Below are 21707 nucleotides of genomic sequence, written 5' to 3' on the forward strand. Positions count from 1 at the left end.
TTTATTTATTTATTTATTTATTTATTTGCTATACTTGTATATTGCCGTTTCTCAGCCTAGCCGGCGACTCAACGCGGTTTACAACAACTTATAAGAAACAACAGTATACAGTTTAAAAGCATAAAAACACAATCCACAATACATATATCAATAAACAATCCAATTCATCTCTTGACTAAAATCGCGATCCAGTTTCGTCGTCCAAATTGCCAGTCCTTCAATCATTACACTTATTGCACTGAGTTAACCGAACGCCTGCTCAAACATCCAGGTTTTTAGTCTTTTCCGGAAAACTATCAATGAGGGGGCTGATCTCACCTCCATGGGGAGGGCGTTCCATAGCCACGGGGCCACCACAGAAAAGGCCCTGTCTCTCGTCCCCGCCAGCCGCACCTGTGAAGCAGGCGGAATAGAGAGCAGGGCCCCCCCCCCCCCAGAAGATCTTAGGGTCCTGGTGGGCTGATAGGCTGAGATACGTTCGGATAGGTAAGTTGGGCCAGAACCGTTTAGGGCTTTAAAGGCCAGCTTTGAATTGAGCCCGGTAGCAGATCGGCAGCCAGTGGAGCTGGTGCAGCAGAGGAGTTGTATGCTCCCTGCGCTCCGCTCCAGTTAGTATCATGGCTGCCGAGCGTTGGACTAATTGGAGCTTCCGGGCCGTCTTCAAAGGCAACCCCACGTAGAGAGCGTTGCTGAGGACTCTTCCCACAAGCTCTCTGCAGGATAAGGATAGATGAGAAACTGAGCATCCCATTAAAATATATGTGAGCATTTTGGAACAGACTGTCCCCTTTTATTGGGGGGGTGTGTGTGTTTGGGGTGGAGGTGACGTGGCCCTCGGCCCTCAGGAGCTGGCCAGCCACGGGTGCCAGCTGACCTCTTCGATGGAGGGCCGGAGGACCATGTCCGGCTCCAGCAGGCTCTTGAGGAGGTCCTGGCACTCCTCGGAGATCCCCAAGTGCCCTGGGACAGAGACCCCCTTTTGCTGGTGGCAGAGCATCTTGGGGATGTCGGTGTCATCAAAGGGCAAGTTGGCGCAGAGCATGACATAAAGCACGACCCCCATGCTCCAGATGTCCCCTTTGCGGCTGTCGTGGGGCACCCCCTGCAGCACCTCGGGGGCCGCGTAGGCCGTGCTCCCACAGAAGGTTTGGCTCAGCTCCTTCCGGTTCTTGGGCAGCAGCTTGGCAAAGCCAAAGTCAGTCAGCTTCAGGTTAAAGCCCTGCAGGAGGGCGTTCTCGCACTTCAGGTCCCGGTGTGCAACCCCACAGCTGTGGCAGTAGCGGATGGCGTCCACCAGCTGTAGAAAAAGGGCCTTAGCCCGGCCCTCCGGCAATGGGCCCCCTTGCAGCACACAGTCAAACACATCCCCGTCTTCTGCCAGCTCCATTACCAGGTAGATCTTCCCATCTGTCGACTCCAGCATCTCATACACCCGGATTATGTTCTTGTGGTCCAGGCGCTTGACAATCTGCAGCTCCCGGGGCAGGAAGCGCTTGATAAACTCTGCAGGGGCAGCAGGAAGTAAAAGAGAAAGACAAAGTTAGCTTATTCCGGGGGCACCTGAGGCTCTCATGCCTGAACCAAGCCCTGCCCTTAATACCCCATTTACTCAAATCAAATGCCCATCTTTGTGGGCTAAATTACCTTGTTAAAATTAGGGTGTGCATTAGATTTGGATAACAACAACAACTGGGTGCAGTGCCTAAAGACCTTGGCCTGCACTTAAACACAATTGGTGCCAACACCTGCAAAAGGCCACCCTACTGGGATCTGCATGCATTATTCGCTCATACATCACACAATCCTAGACACTTGGGAAGTGTCTGACATGTGATCCAATACAACAGCCAGCAGAGTGATCTTGTTTGCTGTGTACTAATCTTGTGTTTCTGATGATTTATTTATTTATTTATCGTGTCATCAGCAACTATACCATTGTGTTACAATTCTAACAGAACAAAACAAACACACAGATTAAAAAGAAAAAGAAAAAAAACACAGATTTTGCAAACTTGGTAGTTGGTTAAATGTCCTTTGACCAGTATCTGGCCACTTGGAGTGCCTCTGGTGTTGCCGCAAGAAGGTCCTCCATTGTGCATGTGGCAGGGCTCAGGTTGCATTGCAGCAGGTGGTCTGTGGTTTGTTCTTCTCTGCACTCGCATGCCGAGGATTCCACCGTGTAGCCCCATTTCTTAAGATTGGCTCTGCATCTCGTGGTGTCAGAGCGCAGTCTGTTCAGTGCCTTCCAAGTCGCCCAGTCTTCTGTGTGCCCAGGGGGGAGTCTCTCATCTGGTATCACCCATGGATTGAGGTGCTGGGTTTGGGCCTGCCACTTTTGGACTCTCGCTTGCTGGGGTGTTCCAGCGAGTGTCTCTGTAGATCTAAGAAAACTATGTCTTGATTTAAGTCGTTGATGTGCTGACTGATACCCAAACCAGGGATGAGCTGGAGATGTCTCTGCCTTGGTCCTTTCACTATTGGCTGCTACTTCCCGGCAGATGTCAGGTGGTGCAATACCGGCTAAGCAGTGTAATTTCTCCAGTGGTGTGGGGCGCAGACACCCTGTGATAATGCAGCATGTCTCATTAAGAGCCACATCTACTGTTTTAGTGTGGTGAGATGTGTTCCACACTGGGCATGCATACTCAGCAGCAGAGTAGCATAGCGCAAGGGCAGATGTCTTCACTGTGTCTGGTTGTGATCCCCAGGTTGTGCCAGTCAGCTTTCGTATGATGTTGTTTCTAGCGCCCACTTTTTGCTTGATGTTCAGGCAGTGCTTCTTGTAAGTCAGAGCACGGTCCAAAGTGACTCCCAGGTATTTGGGTGTGTTGCAATGCTCCAGTGGGATCCCTTCCCAGGTAATCCTCAGAGCTCAGGATGCTTGTCTGTTCTTAAGGTGAAAGGCGCATGTCTGTGTTTTAGATGGATTAGGGATCAGTTGGTTTTCCCTGTAATAGGCAGTAAGAGCACCTAGAGCTTCGGAGAGCTTCTTTTCAACCATCTCAAAGCTCCCTGCTTGAGTGGTAATGGCACGATTATCAGCATAGATGAAACTCTCTGTCCCTTCTGGCAGTGTCTGGTCATTTGTGTAGATGTTGAACATGGATGGAGCGAACACGCTCCCCTGAGGCAGGCCGTTCTTCTGTTTCCGCCATCTGCTTCTCTGGCCCTGGAACTCAACAAAGAAGCTCCTGTTTTGTAGCAGGTTTCCTATGAGGCGGGTGAGGTGGTAGTCCTTTGTGATATTATACATTTTTCTCAGGAGGAGGCAGTGGTTCACAGTATCATAGGCTGCTGACAAGTCTATGAAGACAGCTCCTGTGATCTGCTGCCTTTCAAAGCCATCTTCTATGTGCTGAGTCAGGTTCAGCACTTGCGATGTGCAGCTTTTGCCTTTTCTGAAGCCAGCTTGCTGTGGGATCAGACAGGGGTCTATATTTTCCATAATTCTATGCAAAATAACTCCAGAACTTTGTAGAGGTGGCACAACAGGGAGATTAGTCTGTAGCTTTTTGGGTCGTTACGGTCTTTGCCTGGCTTCAAGATGACAATGACTCTTGCTTTCCTCCAGATTTTGGGAATCTGACAGGATGCAGTGCAGTTGTTCATCAGCTCCAGCAGTCAGCGCCTTGCTTTTGGACCAAAGTTCTTGATTTGTTCCATCTGTAGATCATCCAAGCCAGCTGCTTTGCCATTTTTACATTTGTTGAGAGCCATGTCCAATTCAGTAGATGTAAAAGGTTCATGGAGGTTGTTGTTCTCAATCTCGGGTTGTCTAGCTATTGGTTTTTTTCCTACTTTTTTCCTAGTGGCAAGGTTGGGTTTCCCATTCTTCAGGAGTTGGTGTGCTATCTGATCTGCATTTATGCTGGCATGGGTATTAGTTTGTGAGGGGTCGTTGCTCAGCCGTCTCAGCAGCCTCCATGCCTTCTGATGATGATGATGGAACAAATTGACAAAGAACTGGTGGGATCATAAGCAGGAAAAGGTTACAGAGAATGAACTTGTCAAGTTACTCCTGGACTTCCGGATTCAGATAGAGTTTTGGAGCACAATACTCCTGACCTCACCGTTGTGTTAAAAAACAAAGTATGGTTTGCCGATATTGCAATCCCAGGTGACAGCAGGATTGAAAAGAAACAACTGGAAAAGCTGACACGATATGAGGATTTAAAGATTGAACTGCAAAGACTATGGCACGAGCCAGTAAAGGTGGTCCCAGTGGTGATCGGCACACTGGGTGCAGTGCTTAACCCCTGGAAGGGTTTGGTGGGCAGTGTCCTTTGGTTTTAGAATTGTAGTTCATCTACATCCAAAGATCACTGTGGACTCAAACAATGTTGGATCTGGACCAAACTTGGCACGAATATTCCATATGCCCAAATGTGAACACTAGTGGAGTATGGGGGAAATAGAATCTTGGCATTTGGGAGTTGTAGTTGCTGGGATTTGTAGTTGACCTACAATCACTAGAGCATTCTGAACCCCATCAATGATAGAATTGGGCCAAACCTTTTCAGAGCGGCGCCCATTGCTTGTTCTCGGCTGGGAATGGAGCAGGAGGCGCTTCATGGCCGCGGAACCAGAGAGCGCAGCAGAAGATCCCTGATGGTGAAGAGGGGGGTGTGCGCTCTTGGCGGCGGAGGCGGCGGCGGGTGGGCGTGGCCAGGCAATGCTGGCATCCCTGGTGCCTTTCCGGGAGGCTTCTCCCTCCCACACGGGAGGGAAGGAAGGAAGAAAGGAAGGAAGGAAGGAAGGAAGGAAGGAAGGAAGGAAGGAAGGAAGGAAGGAAGGAAGGAAGGAAGGGAAGGAGGGAGGGGAAGGGGGGAGGGGAAGGTGGAAGGGGGGAAAGAAAGCCAAAGCCGCTCCGAGGGGAAAGAGAGAAACGCCGTTGACGCTTTGCATGCGGTGAGGGAGGGAGCTGGGTGCTGCTCGCTGTGGCAGTTCTATTTGTATGGCCGTGCGTGCGCACGCGCTTGGCTCTCAGTGCTGTAAAGGGTGCTCTTCCGTTGTGTAGATTTTTGGGGTTTCTGCTGTTTCTGTGGGGGGGGGGGGTTGAGTGGAGGACATAAATTGGACTGTTAGGTGTCTTGTGTCCAAATTTGGTGTCAATTCCCCCAGTGGTTTTTGAGTTCTGATGGTAGCACAAATGAACATTACATTTTTATTTATATAGATTTTCTTACTTACTGTATTTGTATACCACCTTTCTCAGCCCACAGGCAACTGAAGAAAACACCATCCTAAGTGTTGGAATAAGTCAGAAATATAATTCAATAGGTTTGGTTGCTAGGATAATTCCAGTGCATAGTTCAAGTCCTAACATTAGTTCAGTATCTTGTACAGTTCATTTGTTGGACCCTGAAATGGATTTAGCACTACCTTGGATAGTGCATTCCTGGGCCCTGCTCCTCCTTAGGAGGTTGAGCACCTTGGACAACTAATTTATTCAAAGTAAGGCCTGGCATTGATGAGCTGTGGTTGGGGCACATTCAGAAAGGCCGTGGAAAACCATATCTGAAGAACACTTTTAGGAAACACGAATGGTGTTGGGGAGAGCAGGGCTTGGACTTGCATTCAGCCATGCAAACCAACAAATTATTTCAGGCAGAGAGAAAGGCAGTGATGGCAAGCCTCGAGGAAAATATTGTTCTGCAATGAAATCCTATAATAAAGTTTCCATGAGTTGGAATCAACTGGAAGGTCTGCCACAGACATTCATTTTTCAAACCAGAAGCAGATTTCTGCCTGGTTACTTGGTTTTGGGTATTCTGTTTTATACTTATGCAGCATTTTAAAGGCAGAAAATATGACCCTGGATCCACTGCATTTGCCTATTTTATAAACTGGAAAAAATGCTTGATATTGTCAGCTCATGAGCACAACCAGCAAAGGTTAACCAGGAGGCTTTCAGTCTGCCAAAATCAAGGTCACAACAACATCTATTATAGAACTCCAATATGTTGATGACAATGTAATCTGTGTACATTCAGAAGAAGGCCTAGAAGTGCTCTTCCAGCAGTCACCAGCCAATCCCTCTCCAATGCCAGAGATACAGCTTAATGGTGTAACATTAGAAAATGTTGACCATTTCCACTAGCTTGGCAGCTACCTCACCACAAAAGTCAACATTGACATAGGAATACAACACTGCCTGAGCTCTGCGAGTGCACCCTTTTCTCCAATGAAGCAGAGAGTGTTTGAGGATCGGGACATCTGTAGGGAGACCAAGGTGCTTGTTTACAAAGCTATTGGCCTCCCAACCCTGCTATATGCCTGCAAAATGTGGACTGTCTACAGACGTCACACTCAACTCCTGGAATGATTCCATCAGTGTTGTCTCCGGAAAATCCTGCAAATCTCTTGGGAAGACAGGCGGACAAATGTCGGTGTGCTGGAAGAAGCAAAGACCACTAGCAACGAAGCGATGGTCCTCTGCCATCACCTACTCTGAACTGGCACGATGTCCGAATGCCCAATGTCTCCCAAAGCAATTACTATACTCCCATCTCAAGAACAGGAAACGTAATGTTGGTGGACAGGAAAAGAGATTTAAAGATGGGCTTAAAGCCAACCTTAAAAACTGTGGCAAAACACTGAGAACTGCGAAATCCTGGACATTGAGCACTCTAACTGGAGTTCAGCTGTGACCAATAGTGCTGCAGAATTAGAAGAGTCACGAATGAAGGGCAAAAGGGAGAAATGTGCCAAGAGGAAGGCGGTTCAAGCCAATCTTAACCAGGACCATCTTCCACCTGGAAACCGATGTCCTCACTGCAGAACTTTTGGTTCAAGAATAGGGCTTCACAGTCACCTACGGACCACCTCCCAAGGCACTGCACTTGGAAGACCATTGTAAAGAAGTGGTTAAACTGCTGCCACCAATTGTAAAGGAGACCGTTTTAATGCCACCGAATGCCACCAAATGTGAAGGTGCGAGTGGTAAAACACCCACTGCCACCTAATCTATGAGGGAAGCCGGGCAACGATCAATATCAACCTAGGAGCTATTTTATAAAGGAACTGTTAATTACAGAAGGCTTTATTCACTTGATAGCGTAGCGTTTACTTTCTTGGCTTGACTTTACTATTGTAGGCTGTTCAACTTAGGAGCAACTGTATCAGGCAAGGCTTGAGGAAAACAATAACAAGTTTATTTTAACAGGAGCATAACATGTTTAACTGTTTCTTCAAAAGAGGCACAAATCTTGATGGTTACATTGGAAAGGTTTCATGAGTAATCTCAGGCACAGACTTCAAAACGTTTCACAGCAGGTACGACAGGCTTTAAACCCAGCCAAACCTTGATTCTTAATTTAGAATCAACAACCCCCTGTAGCACTCTCACTACCGGGTCCTTCTCTGCAACCACTTTGGTCACCAATTGATTCCCTGAATCCCCACCCAGAGACTCAGTGTTTCCAGTCGCTCGCCGGCTTACTGACTGACCTTTTTAAAACAACTGCCTCATGAAGAGGCAGTTGGCTCCGCCCCTGTTGCTATGGCAACTCAGCTAATGCCAAGCCACCATCTCCAACAAACATAGTCTCCCATACTTACCATCCCTAAACTATTGTTTAAATTACACATAACCAAAGGAATAAAATTTACACATCGTCACACCTCCCAACCCATAGGGATTATTTTTGACTTTTCTACCAACTAGAATGGTTAAAAAATAATTTGGATAACATCAACATCATAATTATATATAAACCATATTTTGATCAGCTATTCAGTATCATCCATGTATGCAATATTAAAGTCTCGCATCTCTAACATTTTTCTTATAAACAATCTATCTAAACATTTCTATATTCATACAGTGACTTTGTAAATATTCATTGCCTATTGCAAAACTTACATACCTAACACACTTCAATATAATATATTTATACCTTATATCTGTTGTATGAAACATATACAGTTTGTAATGATACCATACATTTTACAAGTCTGTAATAAAACAGGTTAACCATTTTTAAAATATTACACTACATTACACATACATTACCTTTCTATATTAACACTTTTATTACGCAATGTGTTATTTGGTCTGGCCCTTGTAGAGAATAAGGTTTTTGCTTTTTCTTTTACCCAATTCCAATTCTCCTTTCCCTGATACCCAATCTCAAATTACAACAGGCCAATACACCCCACACAGTTCCACATTTTTCTCTTGACATAAGTGTTCTTTTGGGCAATGTCCAATCGTTTAAACACAATGTCTCACAGTTTAAACTCAGTCTGGCTTCTATTGGACCAAATGTCCAGACCACTGTCCATTTTTGATGGTGCAAGGAATTCTTCTCCTTTTCCCCTCTCTGCTTCTTCTCCGCTCTCCTCCAATCTCGATGGATGACCTGCTGGCATCTTCAAGGGACGACCTCCCTCCTCACGAAATGGCCACGAGTCTTCTCCACCTTCCTCTCTCCCTCCTGCAGTATTTCTTTTTTGAACGCTGATGTAATTTCAGTCCTCTTCAGGCTGCTGACCGCTGCCTTTCTCTTTCCCGCTCTCTCCTGCACTTTCTTCTGCGATGCTGAGGTGATTTTACACCTCTTTGCATTTCTGGCCGCTGCATTCCTGGCTCCTCTGGAACACACAACCGGCTTTCTGGAGGCTTTCTTGACGATCTTTTTGGTCACTGGTTCTTTGGCTTCTCTGGCAACCATGACGGGCCCCTTGGTAACTTTCTGTACCACTCCTCTGGCCACGCCCTCCAGCTTAAGGTCAGCTCCACCATCTTTGTCTTCTTCATCCACCTGAGCCACCTTCCTGGCTATTTCCGTGAGCATTGCAGCTCTCCTGATGAGAGACAAATGGCCTGGAGTCCCTGGCTGAAACTCCTGGTGCCACTCAACAGCCTGTGCCACAACCTCCATGGCACTGTCAATGTCTCCTCTGCGCCTCAAACATGTCGCCATTATCAAAACTAAATCAGCCATTCTGCACTCCTTAAAATCATACATGATTCAAGGACATGGCCTTGGTCGAACTTTTGTATTGCCATATCCAACTTCTCCCATTTACTCTGTAATTCAGCTATGCTTTCTTTCTTAGCCTCCTTTTGTTCTACTTCAGCTGTTTCCATAACTTCTTCCTTTTCTACTTTTGGCGGTGACTCTCTAACTGTCACTACAGCTGTCCCTTCAGCTTTGGTATCCACCATATTGGCTGCTTCTGAGGTAATCTTCTTCTGTCGTCTGGTAGCCGTTTTTGTAAAATTTTGCCTCATGATTTTTCCTTTAGGCGATCTTAGGCACTAAATCAGATGTTAAACGTATCCCGCCGCTTGCCACCAAATGTAAAGAAGTGGTTAAACTGCTGCCACCAATTGTAAAGGAGACCGTTTTAATGCCACCGAATGCCACCAAATGTGAAGGTGCGAGTGGTAAAACACCCACTGCCACCTAATCTATGAGGGAAGCCGGGCAACGATCAGTATCAACCTAGGAGCTATTTTATAAAGGAACTGTTAATTACAGAAGGCTTTATTCACTTGATAGCGTAGCGTTTACTTTCTTGGCTTGACTTTACTATTGTAGGCTGTTCAACTTAGGAGCAACTGTATCAGGCAAGGCTTGAGGAAAACAATAACAAGTTTATTTTAACAGGAGCATAACATGTTTAACTGTTTCTTCAAAAGAGGCACAAATCTTGATGGTTACATTGGAAAGGTTTCATGAGTAATCTCAGGCACAGACTTCAAAACGTTTCACAGCAGGTACGACAGGCTTTAAACCCAGCCAAACCTTGATTCTTAATTTAGAATCAACAACCCCCTGTAGCACTCTCACTACCGGGTCCTTCTCTGCAACCACTTTGGTCACTAATTGATTCCCTGAATCCCCACCCAGACACTCAGTGTTTCCAGTTGCTCGCCGGCTTACTGACTGACCTTTTTAAAACAACTGCCTCGTGAAGAGGCAGTTGGCTCCACCCCTGTTGCTATGGCAACTCAGCTAATGCCAAGCCACCATCTCCAACAAACATAGTCTCCCATACTTACCATCCCTAAACTACTGTTTAAATTACACATAACCAAAGGAATAAAATTTACACATCGTCACAACCATCATCCTCAGGCTACAAGGCATCACCTAACACAAGCCAGGGGGATAATGACAAGTTAGGAAATGCCTGGTGAAGGGCCGTCAAAATGCTCAAAAGCTTGGAAACCAAGTCCTATGAGGAATGACTTAGGGATCTGGGTATGCTTCACTTGGAGAAAAGAGTGGGGTTGTAAGAACTGCTGAAATATTTGAAAGGAGGTCATGTTGAGGAAGGGGAAGGCTTGTTTTCTGCTGCAATGAACACAATGGAGCAATGGATTCAAACTGCAGGAAAAGAGCTTCCACTTAATTATTCAGAAGGACTTTCTGGTGGTAAGAGCTGATTGATAGTGGAACATGCTGCCAGGGAGCATAATGGAGGCTCCTTCTGTGGAGGTATTTAAGCAGAGGCTGGATGGCCATCTGCCAAGAGGGTTTTGATTGTGTTTTTCCTGCCTGGAAGGATGGGGTTGGACCGGATGGCCCTTGGGCTCTTTTCCAATTTTAGGATTCCTGAGAGAAAGGTCTATTCTGGTGCTGATAGTACCTGTTGAAACATCACCTGAATGTGCTATGAGACAGCATTGTCTCTACAATGCCAGAAATACAGCTTAATGGTGTAACATTAGAAAAAGTTAACCATTTCCACTATCTTGGCAGCCGCCTATCTACAAAAGTCAACACTGACACTGAAATACAACACCGCCTGAGCTCTGCGACTGCAACATTCTTCCAAATGAAGCAGAAAGGGTTTGCGGACCATAGGGAGACCAAGGTACTTGTTTATAAAGAGATTGTTCTCCCAGCCCTGCTATACGCTTGCAAAATGTGGATTGTGTACAGACGTCACACTCAACTCCTGGAATGATTCCATCAGCGTTGCCTCCGAAAAATCCTGCAAATATCTTGGGAAGACAGGCTAGAAGTGATGCTCATTGAAGTGATGCTCTCAAACCATCAATTCAGTTGGACTGGCTACGTTGTCCAATGCACGATCACCCTCTCCCAAAGCGATTACTATACTCCCAACTCAAGAATGGAAACGTAATGTTGGTGGAAAGAAAAAGAGATTTAAAGATGGTCTTAAAGCCAGCTTTAAAAACTGTGGCATAAACAGCCCTTGAGCTCTCTAACTGGAGGTCAGCTGTGACCAGCAGTGCTGCAGAATTCGAAGAGGCATGAATGGAGGGCAATATTTATTTATTTATTTTATTTAGTATATTTCTATACCGCCTCTCTTAACCTTCCGGCGACTCGAGGCGGTTTACAAGGCAAGGATTCAATGCCACTAAGGACACAGATTACAATATCTATATATATAAATCTGAAAGTGGCGTCGAACGGAGAAGCAAAACTCAAAAACACCCCAACGGAAATTAACTAAAATTCCCATGCACATACCTCAACCCACTAGGTACAAACAAACCGAATCAAATTTAAAAACAACACAACAACACACTCACAAAATGACAAAACAACTGAGCATGCGCAATGGTGCAAATTCCCCGGCACACATGGCTGAACGGCCAACGCACCCTCCGCACCTCCCTCCCTCCCTCCCTCACCCTGGCCAGCACACACACACACACACACACGCCCCCTCACTCCCCCACGCGGCACACACACACACGCCCCCTCACTCCTCCGCGTGGCACACACACACGCTCCCTCACTCCCCCATGCGGCACACACACACACACAAACACAGACACGCCCCCTCACTCCCCCACTCGGCACACACACACACACACACACACGCCCCTCACTCCCCCGCGCGGCACACACACACACCCTCACTCCCCCGCACGGCGCACACACACACACACACACACGCCCCCTCACTCCTCCGCGTGGCACACACACACGCTCCCTCACTCCCCCATGCGGCACACACACACACACAAACACAGACACGCCCCCTCACTCCCCCACGCAGCACACACACACACACACACGCCCCTCACTCCCCCGCGCGGCACACACACACACCCTCACTCCCCCGCACGGCGCACACACACACACACACACACTCATGCCCCCTCACTCCCCCGCGCGGCACACACACACACACACACACACACACGCCCCCTCACTCCCCCGTGCAACACACACACACACACTCCCCCTCACTCCTCCGCACGGCACACACACACACACGCCCCCTCACTCCCCCTCGCAGCACACACACACACACACATGCCCCCTCACTCCCCCACGCAGCACACACACACACACTCCCCCTCACTCCCCCGTACGGCACACACACACACACACACGCCCCCTCACTCCCCCGCGCAGCACACACACACACACACCCTCACTCCCCCGTGCGGCACACACACACACACAAACGCCCCCTCACTCCCCCGCACGGCACACACACACACATACACACACGCCCCCTCACAACAGAAGGAGTGACCATCACTCAAACATTTTGTCATTTGGGAGTTGTAGTTGCTGGGATTTCACCTACAATCAAAGAGCATTCTGAATTTCATCAGTGATGAGATTGAACCAAACTTGGCACACAGAACTCCCATGACCAACAGAAAATACTGAAAAGGTTTGGTGGGCATTGACTTTGAGTTTGGGAGTTGTAGTTCACCAACATCCAGACAGCACTGTGGGCTCAAACAATGATGGACCAAACTTGGCACAAGCACTCAATACGCCCAAATATGAACACAGATGGAGTTTGGGGGAAATAGACCTTGACATTTGGGAGTTGTAGTCACTGGGATTCACATTTTACCTACACTCAAAGAGCATCCTGAACCCCACCAACGACAGAATTGGGGCAAACTTGCCACACTGAACCCCCATGACCAACAGAAAATACTCAAGCTTACACACAAGCATAAAAAAATTATATATATTAGAAACCAATACTTTCTCATTACTGGGCCACAGGAAAGATAAGAGAGACAGCAGAAGAGAAAGAAAAAGGGGGAAGGAAGGAAAGAGGTAGAGAAGGAAGAAATGAGAGAAAGAGGGAGGGAAAGAAAAAGGGGAAAGAAGGAAGGAGAGGAGGAAAGAAAAAAGGGAAGGAAGGAAAGAGGAAGTGAAGGAAGGGGGAAAATGTACAGAAAGAGGGAGGGAAGGAAAGAGAGAAGGAAGAAAAGAGAAACAGCAAAAGAGAAAGAAAAAGAGGTAAGGAAGGAAAGAGATAGAGAAGGAAGCGGAGAAGGAAAGATGGGAAGGAAGGAAGGAGGGAAAGAAGGAAAGAGGGAAGGTTGGCCACAGCAAATAAAAAGTGAAAGAAGGAAGGAAACATGGAGGGAAGAAAGGAGGCAAAGGAAGAAAGGGGGAGGGAATGAAGGCAAGAGAGAAGGTACCTCTCTTTCATAATAGACCAGATATCTACCTCTACTATGAAAAGATTTACTATAGGCCACAGCAACGCGTGGCAGGGTACAGCTAGTACAATATAAAAACATCAGCAATGATAAAATCAAACATTATAATGAAACATACTTCAATTGTATTCATTAAAACAATGTCCAGTTCCGTCATATAGTTATTCCATTATTATATCCATTACTCCGTATTCTCAAATGCCTGCTCAAATAGCCATTTCTTAAGATTCTTCCAGAATGATAGGAGCGAAGAAGGACGTTCCATAGCCGAGGGGCCACCACTGAGAAGGTCCTGTCTCTCATTCTCACCAACCATAATTGTGATGATGGCGGGACCAAGAGCAGGGCATCTCCAGATGATCTTAAAGTCCTCGCAGATTCATAAGGGGAGATTCGTTCAGACAGAGGTAGGTTGGGTCAGAACCGTTTAGAGCTTTATAGGCTAAAGCCAGCACTTTGAATTATGCCTGGTAGCAAACTGGCAGCCAGTGGAGCTGGCGTAAAAATGGAGTTGTATGCTCCCTGAGAGTTGCTCCAGTTAGCAATCTGGCTGCTCTCCGTTGGACCGGTTGAAGCTTCCGGACAGTCTTCAAAGGCAACCCCACATAGAGAGCGTTGCAGTAGTCTATATGGGATGTAACAAGAGCATGGACTACCATGGCCAAGTCAGACTTCCCAAGGTACGGGCGCAGCTGGCGTACAAGCTTTAACTGTGCATGGTCCAGAAGGTAGAAGAGGCAACAAGGGGATTGGCTACTCTTGATCTCATCCTAACAAATGCGGAGGACCTGATCGATGCGGTCGAAATGGTAGGATCCTTAGGGGCAAGTGACCATGTGCTCCTGCAATTTGAGGTACAAAGGAAGGCTGAAAGTAAGACAAGTCAAACCCGCATTTTGGACTTTAGGAGAGCTGATTTCCAAAAAATGAAGGAAACGCTGAGCAGCATTCCATGGACACAGATACTAAAAGACAAGGGAGCTACGGATGGATGGGAATTTCTCAAGAGTGAAATACTCAAGGCGCAATTGCGAACCGTGCCAACAAAGAGAAAAAATAGGACAAGTGCAAAGAAGCCAGAATGGATGTCCAAAGAACTTCTAACTGTGCTAAGACACAAAAGAGACATGCACAAGAAGTGGAAAAAGGGAGAAATCACCAAAGAAGAATTCAAACAAATAGCCAACACCTGTAGGGAAAAGGTCCGCAAAGCTAAAGCAAAAAACGAGCTCAGACTTGCCAGGGACATTAAAAACAATAAAAAGGGCTTCTATTCTTATGTCAGTAGAAAAAGGAAAAACAAGGAGGCGATAGGACCTCTTCGAGGAGAAGATGGGGCAATGCTGACAGGGGATAGGGAAAAGGCAGAACTACTTAATGCCTTCTTTGCCTCGGTCTTCTCACAAAAAGAGAGTCTTCAACCTCAGCAAGATGGAGTGGATGAGGGATTGGAGGACATCCAACCCCAAATTGGGAAAGAAGTCGTCCAGGAATACCTGGCCGCTCTTAATGAGTTCAAGTCCCCAGGGCCAGATCAACTACACCCCAGAGTATTGAAGGAACTAGCGGAAGTCATTTCGGAACCATTGGCAACCATCTTTGAGAGTTCTTGGAGAACGGGAGAAGTTCCAGCAGATTGGAGGAGGGCCAATGTGGTCCCAATCTTCAAGAAGGGAAAAAAGGGTGACCCAAACAACTACCGTCCGGTCAGCCTCACGTCGATACCGGGCAAGATTCTGGAAAAGATTGTTAAGGAAGCGGTCTGCAAATACTTAGAAACAAATGCGGTCATCGCTAATAGTCAACATGGATTTATCAAAAACAAGTCATGCCAGACTAATCTGATCTCTTTCTTCGATAGAGCTACAAGCTGGGTAGATGCGGGGAATGCCGTGGATGTAGCGTACCTGGATTTCAGTAAGGCCTTCGACAAGGTCCCCCATGACCTTCTGGCAAGGAAACTAGTCCAATGTGGGCTAGGCAAAACTACGGTGAGGTGGATCTGTAATTGGTTAAGTGGACGAACACAGAGAGTGCTCACTAATGCTTCCTCTTCATCTTGGAAAGAAGTGACAAGTGGAGTGCCGCAGGGTTCCGTCCTGGGCCCGGTCCTGTTCAACATCTTTATTAATGACTTAGATGAAGGGCTAGAAGGCATGATCATCAAAATGAAGTTCAACAGTGACAAATGCAAGATACTCCACTTTGGCAGAAAAAATGAAATGCAAAGATACAGAATGGGGGACGCCTGGCTCGCGAGCAGTACGTGTGAAAAAGATCTTGGAGTCCTCGTGGACAACAAGTTAAACATGAGCCAACAATGTGATGTGGCGGCAAAAAAAGCCAATGGGATTTTGGCCTGCATCAATAGGAGCATAGTGTCTAGATCTAAGGAAGTAATGCTACCCCTCTATTCTGCTTTGGTTAGACCACATCTGGAATATTGTGTCCAATTCTGGGCACCACAATTCAAGAGAGATATTGACAAGCTGGAATGTGTCCAGAGGAGGGCGACTAAAATGATCAAGGGTCTGGAGAACAAGCCCTATGAGGAGCGGCTTAGGGAACTGGGCATGTTTAGCCTGAAGAAGAGAAGGCTGAGAGAAGATATGATAGCCATGTATAAATATGTGAGAGGAAGCCACAGGGAGGAGGGAGCAAGCTTGTTTTCTGCTTCCTTGGAGACTAGGACGCGGAACAATGGCTTCAAACTACAAGAGAGGAGATTCCATCTGAACATTAGGAAGAACTTCCTGACTGTGAGAGCCATTCATGAGTGGAACTCTCTGCCCCAGAGTGTGGTAGAGGCTCCTTCTTTGGAAGCTTTTAAGCAGAGGCTGGATGGCCATTTGTCAGGGGTGATTTGAATGCAATATTCCTGCTTCTTGGCAGGGGGTTGGACTGGATGGCCCATGAGGTCTCTTCCAACTCTTTGATTCTATGATTCTATGATTCTATGATTCTAATGCTCCCCTGGTCACCGCTGAGACCTGAGGTTCCAGGCTCAGTGATGAATCCAGATCACTCCCAAGCTGTGAACCTGCGTCTTCAGGGGGAGTGTGACCCCATCCAACACAGGCTGTAGCCCTATGCCCTGTTCGGCCTTACAACTGACCAGGAGTGCCTCTGTCTTCTCTGGATTCAATTTCAATTTGTTAGCCCTCATCCAGATTGTCACAGTGGCCAAGCATTGGTTCAGGATCTGAACAGCCTACTTAGTAGCAGGTGAGAAGGAGTGACAGAGTTGGACATCATCTGTTTACAGATGTCACCGCACCCCGAAACTCCGGATGATCTCTCCCAGTGACTTCATGTATATGTTGAACAACATGAGAGACAGCATTGAGCCCTGAGGAACCCCACAAGACAATGGTTGTGGGGCTGAAGGTGACACCCAGAGGCAGCCCTAGGTAATTTCAATGGTAAGCAAGCAGTATTTTGCTCCCCCCCCCCCCACCCGACCAATCACTGATATATATTTTATGTTCGTCGTGGGAGTTCTGTGTGCCATATTTGGTTTAATTCCATTATTGGTGGAGTTCAGAATTCTCTTTGATTGTAGGTGAACTATACATCCCAGTAACTACAACTCGCATATGTCAAGGTCTATTTCCCCCCAAGAGTGCCTCAAGAGCGCCCGTGGGCAAAATGAACTATACTGCAAATGCTTACTTTGCGTAATGGGTTGAGCCGCCCCTGATGACACCATCTGGGTACGACCCTCCAGAAAGGACTGGAGCCACCGTAGAACAGTGCCTCCAAGGCCCATTCCAGCAAGGCGTCCCAGAAGGATACCATGGTCAACGGTATCGAAGGCTGCTGAGAGGTCCAGTAGAACCAACAGGGTTCTAACTCCCGGTGTAGCTCCCGGTGTAGATCATCAACTAAGGCAACCAAGGCTTTTTCGGTTCCAGGGAGAAATGTGCCAAGAGGAAGGCACGTCAAGCTTATCCTAACTGGGACACCTTCCACCTGGAAACCGATGTCCTCACTTCAGGAGAACATGTAGGTCAGGAATAGGGTTCCACAGCCACCTACAGACCCACTACTAAGACGCTACACTTGGAGGACCATCATTCTTGGGCTATGGGGGATTGCCTAAGTAAGTAAGTTCATGCCTGTTGTGTAGCCCATTTATGGGGGGAGTCTAGGGCCCTGCTTGTGGACTCTTCCAAATATGTGGCCTGCACTTGTCACTGAAACAAACTCTGCAGTGGAAGAGTTTAACCTTAAAACCCAAAATCCCCATCCGCTTGCAGATGTTTCCCAGGAAGATGACATGTAGCCACACCGCACTTCCAGGGATGGCTGGTTGCATCGATTCCAGTGTGTGTCATCCTTACCTTCCGGTCCTCCCCTCTTGTCTATAATTTTCATGGCCACTTTGCATTGGTGCTTCTTCGAAAATGCTTCCTTGACCTTCGAATAGGTCCCTTCTCCAATGGTCTTGCCCACTTGGTAACCATGGGAGAGTAGGAACTCCTCCATCGTGCCTTTAACCTGCTCCGCGGTCATCCTCAGGGCATCCTGTCCTTGCCTTGCCTAGGCATTGCCATCCGGTCACCTCCCAGGCCAGGCTCTGCATTGGATGCAGCCCAGGACGCTAGAGCATTATTATTTTTCCTGCTCAGGCAGAGAGCCCTGTGATGGAGGGGGGCCCTGAGGTGGTGACCCTGAAACCGGCAGCCCCCATTGTGATGCGGGCGTGTGTTGTCCATGGACTGGGGGCTGCAGGGAGGGTCTCTGCAGCAATGGGAGTAGGAGGGGTCAAGTGGGGCTGCCCCTCAGAGCCCTGCGGTCAGGGTATGGGGCCAATGGCCAGGAGGCCCCTCCAAGGAGACCTTGAAGTAGCTTTAGGTAGGCCCCTTAGTCCGACATACCGAGTTAAGTTAGTGTGTTTCGCCCTCCACCATGGAAGTCTGCTGGCTTGAAAGCTTTGGGCAGGGCTTGGGTTCAGCTACGTAAGGCACATCCTAAGAGTAAGTATTCCCTATCCTTCCATTCTCTTTTTCCTTTATATATAGAGTTCCTTGAGTTCTTAAAACCTGGGGAATACTTCTGTGCCTTGAACAGTTGCTGTTGCCTTTCAAGACATTTTTGACAGGGAGACCCTAAGGCAATGTTTCTCAATCTTCCTAATACCGTGACCCCTTAATACAGTTCCTAATGTTGTGGTGACCCCCCAAGCATAACATTATTTTTGTTGCTACTTCATAACTGCAACTTTGCTACTATTTTGAATCATAGTGTAAATATCTGAAATGCAGGATGTATTTTTATTCACTGGACCAAATTTGGCACACATACCCGATACACCCAAATTTGAATACTTGTGGGGTGGGGTGGGTGGGTTGATTTTGTCCTTTGGGGGTTGTATTTGCTGGGATTTATAGTTAACCTACAATCAAAGAGCATTCTGATCTCCACCAATGATGGAATTAAACCAGACTTGGCACACTCCCATGACCAACAGAAAATACTGTAAGGGTTTGGTGGGCATTGACCTTGAATTTTGGAGTTGTAGTTCACCTACTTCCAGAGAGCTCTGCAGACTGAAACAATGATGGATCTGGACCAAACTTGGCACAGATGCTCAATATGCCCCAATGTGAACACTGGTGGAGTTTGGGGAAAATAGACCTTGACATTTGGGAGTTGTAGTTGTTGGGATTTATAGTTCGCCTACAATCAAAGGGCATTCTGAACCCCACAAATGATACAATTGGGCCAAGCTTCTCACACCGAACCCCCCATGACCAACAGAAAATACTGTGTTTTCTGCTGCTCTTTGGTGTCCCCTCTGACACCCCCTTGTGACCCCATCCAGGGATCCCGACCCCCCCCCCCCCCCGGTTGAGAAACGCTGCCCTAAGGCAAACCTATCATGGGGTGTTTATTTATTATTCATTTACAACATTTATATTCCGCCCTTCTCACCCCATCTCAAGGCGGATCACATAACATATAGACGGCAAACATTTAATGCTGTTAGACAGGACAGACAACAGATAGAGGTATTATGTTGGCATTTTCCCCAGCTTCAGCATCTGGAGGTTGTGCTCAATTCTGGCCACGGGATGCTGTCACTCTATCCCCTAAGACAAATGGCCCTTGATCACAGGCTTGTATTTCCTTTTTATGGTGCAGTAAAATGCCTTCCCACTTAAGTGGTGCCTAATTTCTCTACTCGGAACTCACAGCTGTTTTTGAACTGCTTAGGTCAGTGATGGGCAACCTTCACAGTGATGGGCAACCTTCAAAATTCGCCAAAAAACCGAACATAATTCAGATGATGTGTCACTTCAAGAAAAAAACCCATAATTTTGCAATATTTAGTTTAAATAACAAAAAAAATATAATTGTAATATATAACTATATTTAATAAACCAAAACCTAATTATATAACTTATCTGCTCAGCGACTTCTGTGTTCATCCATCAGTCGGTTTCTTGTGTTGGTCTTGATATTATGTAACTTGTGTGGGGTGCCGTGAACTAAGATAACTGAGGGGAGGGGGGAATTCTTTAACTAACCTGCCTATTAGTAACTTTTTGTTGCTGAATTTCATTGGCTAAATCTTCAATTGAAGGTTGGTATTTTGTACACTTCAAGCCCAAGCAAACACTACTAACTTCATCTGTCAGTTGGTTTATTTTGTTGGTTTTGATATTATTTAATGCTGAGAATAAGGTCTCACAAAAGTACGTAGAGCGAAAAATTGTGAGTAAAGCTATTGCTATATTTTTCAGGGAGCTAAAAGTGTCGGGGGGTGAGGACGGGATATAAACGTCTTAGAATCATTTGTTGTTGTTCATTCGTTCAGTCGTCTCCGACTCTTCGTGACCTCATGGACCAGCCCACGGCAGAGCTCCCTGTCGGCCGTTACCACCCCCAGCTCCCTCAAGGTCAGTCCAGTCACTTCAAGGATGCCATCCATCCATCTTGCCCTTGGTCGGCCCCTCTTTCTTTTGCCTTCCACTTTCCCCAGCATAATTGTCTTCTCTAGGCTTTCCTGTCTCCTCATGATGTGGCCAAAGTACTTCAACTTTGTCTCTAGTATCTTTCCCTCAAGTGAGCAGTCGGGCTTTATTTCCTGGAGGATGGACTGGTTGGATCTTCTCGCAGTCCAAGGCACTCTCAGAACTTTCCTCCAACACCACAGCTCAAAAGCATCGATCTTCCTTCGCTCAGCCTTCCCTAAGGTCCAGCTCTCACATCCGTAGGTTACTACAGGGAATACCATGGCTTTGACCAGGCGGATCTTTGTTGCCAGTCTGATGTCTCTACTCTTTACTATTTTATCGAGACTGGACATTGCTCTCCTCCCAAGAAGTAAGCGTCTTCTGATTTCCTGGCCACAGTCTGCATCTGCAGTAATCTTTGCACCTAGAAATACAAAGTCTGTCACGGCCTCCACGGTTTCTCCCTCTATTTTCCAGTTGTCAATCATTCTTGTTGCCATAATCTTGGTTTTTTTGACGTTTAGCTGCAACCCGGCTTTTGCGCTTTCTTCTTTCACCTTGATTAAAAGGCTCCTCAGCTCCTCCTCGCTTTTGGCCATCAGAGTGGTGTCATCTGCATATCTGAGGTTGTTAATGTTTCTTCCAGCAATTTTCACCCCAGCTTTGCATTCATCCAGCCCCGCACATCGCATGATGTGTTCTGCATACAAGTTAAAAAGGTTGGGTGAGAGGATGCAGCCTTGCCATACGCCTTTCCCAATCTTGAACCAGTCTGTTGTTCCGTGGTCAGTTCTGACTGTTGCTACTTGGTCCTTGTACAGATTCCTCAGGAGAGAGACAAGGTGGCTTGGGATGCCCATCCCACTAAGAACTTGCCACAATTTATTATGATCCACACAGTCAAAGGCTTTGGAATAGTCAATGAAGCAGAAGTAGATGTTTTTCTGAAACTCCCTGCCTTTCTCCATTATCCAGCGGATATTGGCAATTTGGTCTCTCGTTCCTCTACCTTTTCTAAACCCAGCTTGAACATCTGACAACTCTCGCTCCATGTATTGCTGGAGTCTTCCTTGCAGGATCTTGAGCATTACCTTACTGGCATGAGAAATAAGGGCCACTGTACGGAAGTTGGAGCAGTCTTTCGCATTTCCCTTTTTTGGTATGGGGATATAAGTTGATTTTTTCCAATCTGATGGCCATTCTTGTGTTTTCCATATTTGCTGGCAAATGGCATGCATCACCTTGACAGCATCATCTTTTAAGATTTTAAACAGTTCAGCTGGGATCCCGTCGTCTCCTGCTGCCTTGTTGTTAGCAATGCTTCTTAAGGC

The 21707-nt window shown here is 46.9% G+C and overlaps 1 protein-coding gene across 1 annotated transcript; it reads right to left on the minus strand.

Moving 5' to 3' along the window:
* Positions 1-750: 750 nt before the first annotated feature.
* Positions 751-17929, minus strand: LOC132780004 (testis-specific serine/threonine-protein kinase 3). The gene is made up of 2 exons (XM_060783528.2): positions 17758-17929; positions 751-1503 (listed from the first exon to the last, which is right to left on the minus strand). Exons 1-2 carry the CDS (start codon positions 17927-17929, stop codon positions 842-844), a joined length of 834 nt encoding a protein of 277 aa, XP_060639511.2. The 3' UTR covers positions 751-841.
* Between the last annotated feature and the right edge of the window lie 3778 nt (positions 17930-21707).

The sequence above is a fragment of the Anolis sagrei genome, chromosome Y, assembly GCF_037176765.1.
Source record: "Anolis sagrei isolate rAnoSag1 chromosome Y, rAnoSag1.mat, whole genome shotgun sequence".
Lineage (NCBI taxonomy): Eukaryota > Metazoa > Chordata > Lepidosauria > Squamata > Dactyloidae > Anolis > Anolis sagrei.

Excerpts from the sequence above, each read along its gene's own strand:
- LOC132780004 (XM_060783528.2), bottom strand. The coding sequence starts at position 17,929 with ATGACCGCGGAGCAGGTTAAAGGCACGATGGAGGAGTTCCTACTCTCC. Across the intron at positions 1,504-17,757 it reads CAAGAGGGGAGGACCGGAAG|AGTTTATCAAGCGCTTCCTG; the intron begins GTAAGGATGACA and ends CTGCCCCTGCAG.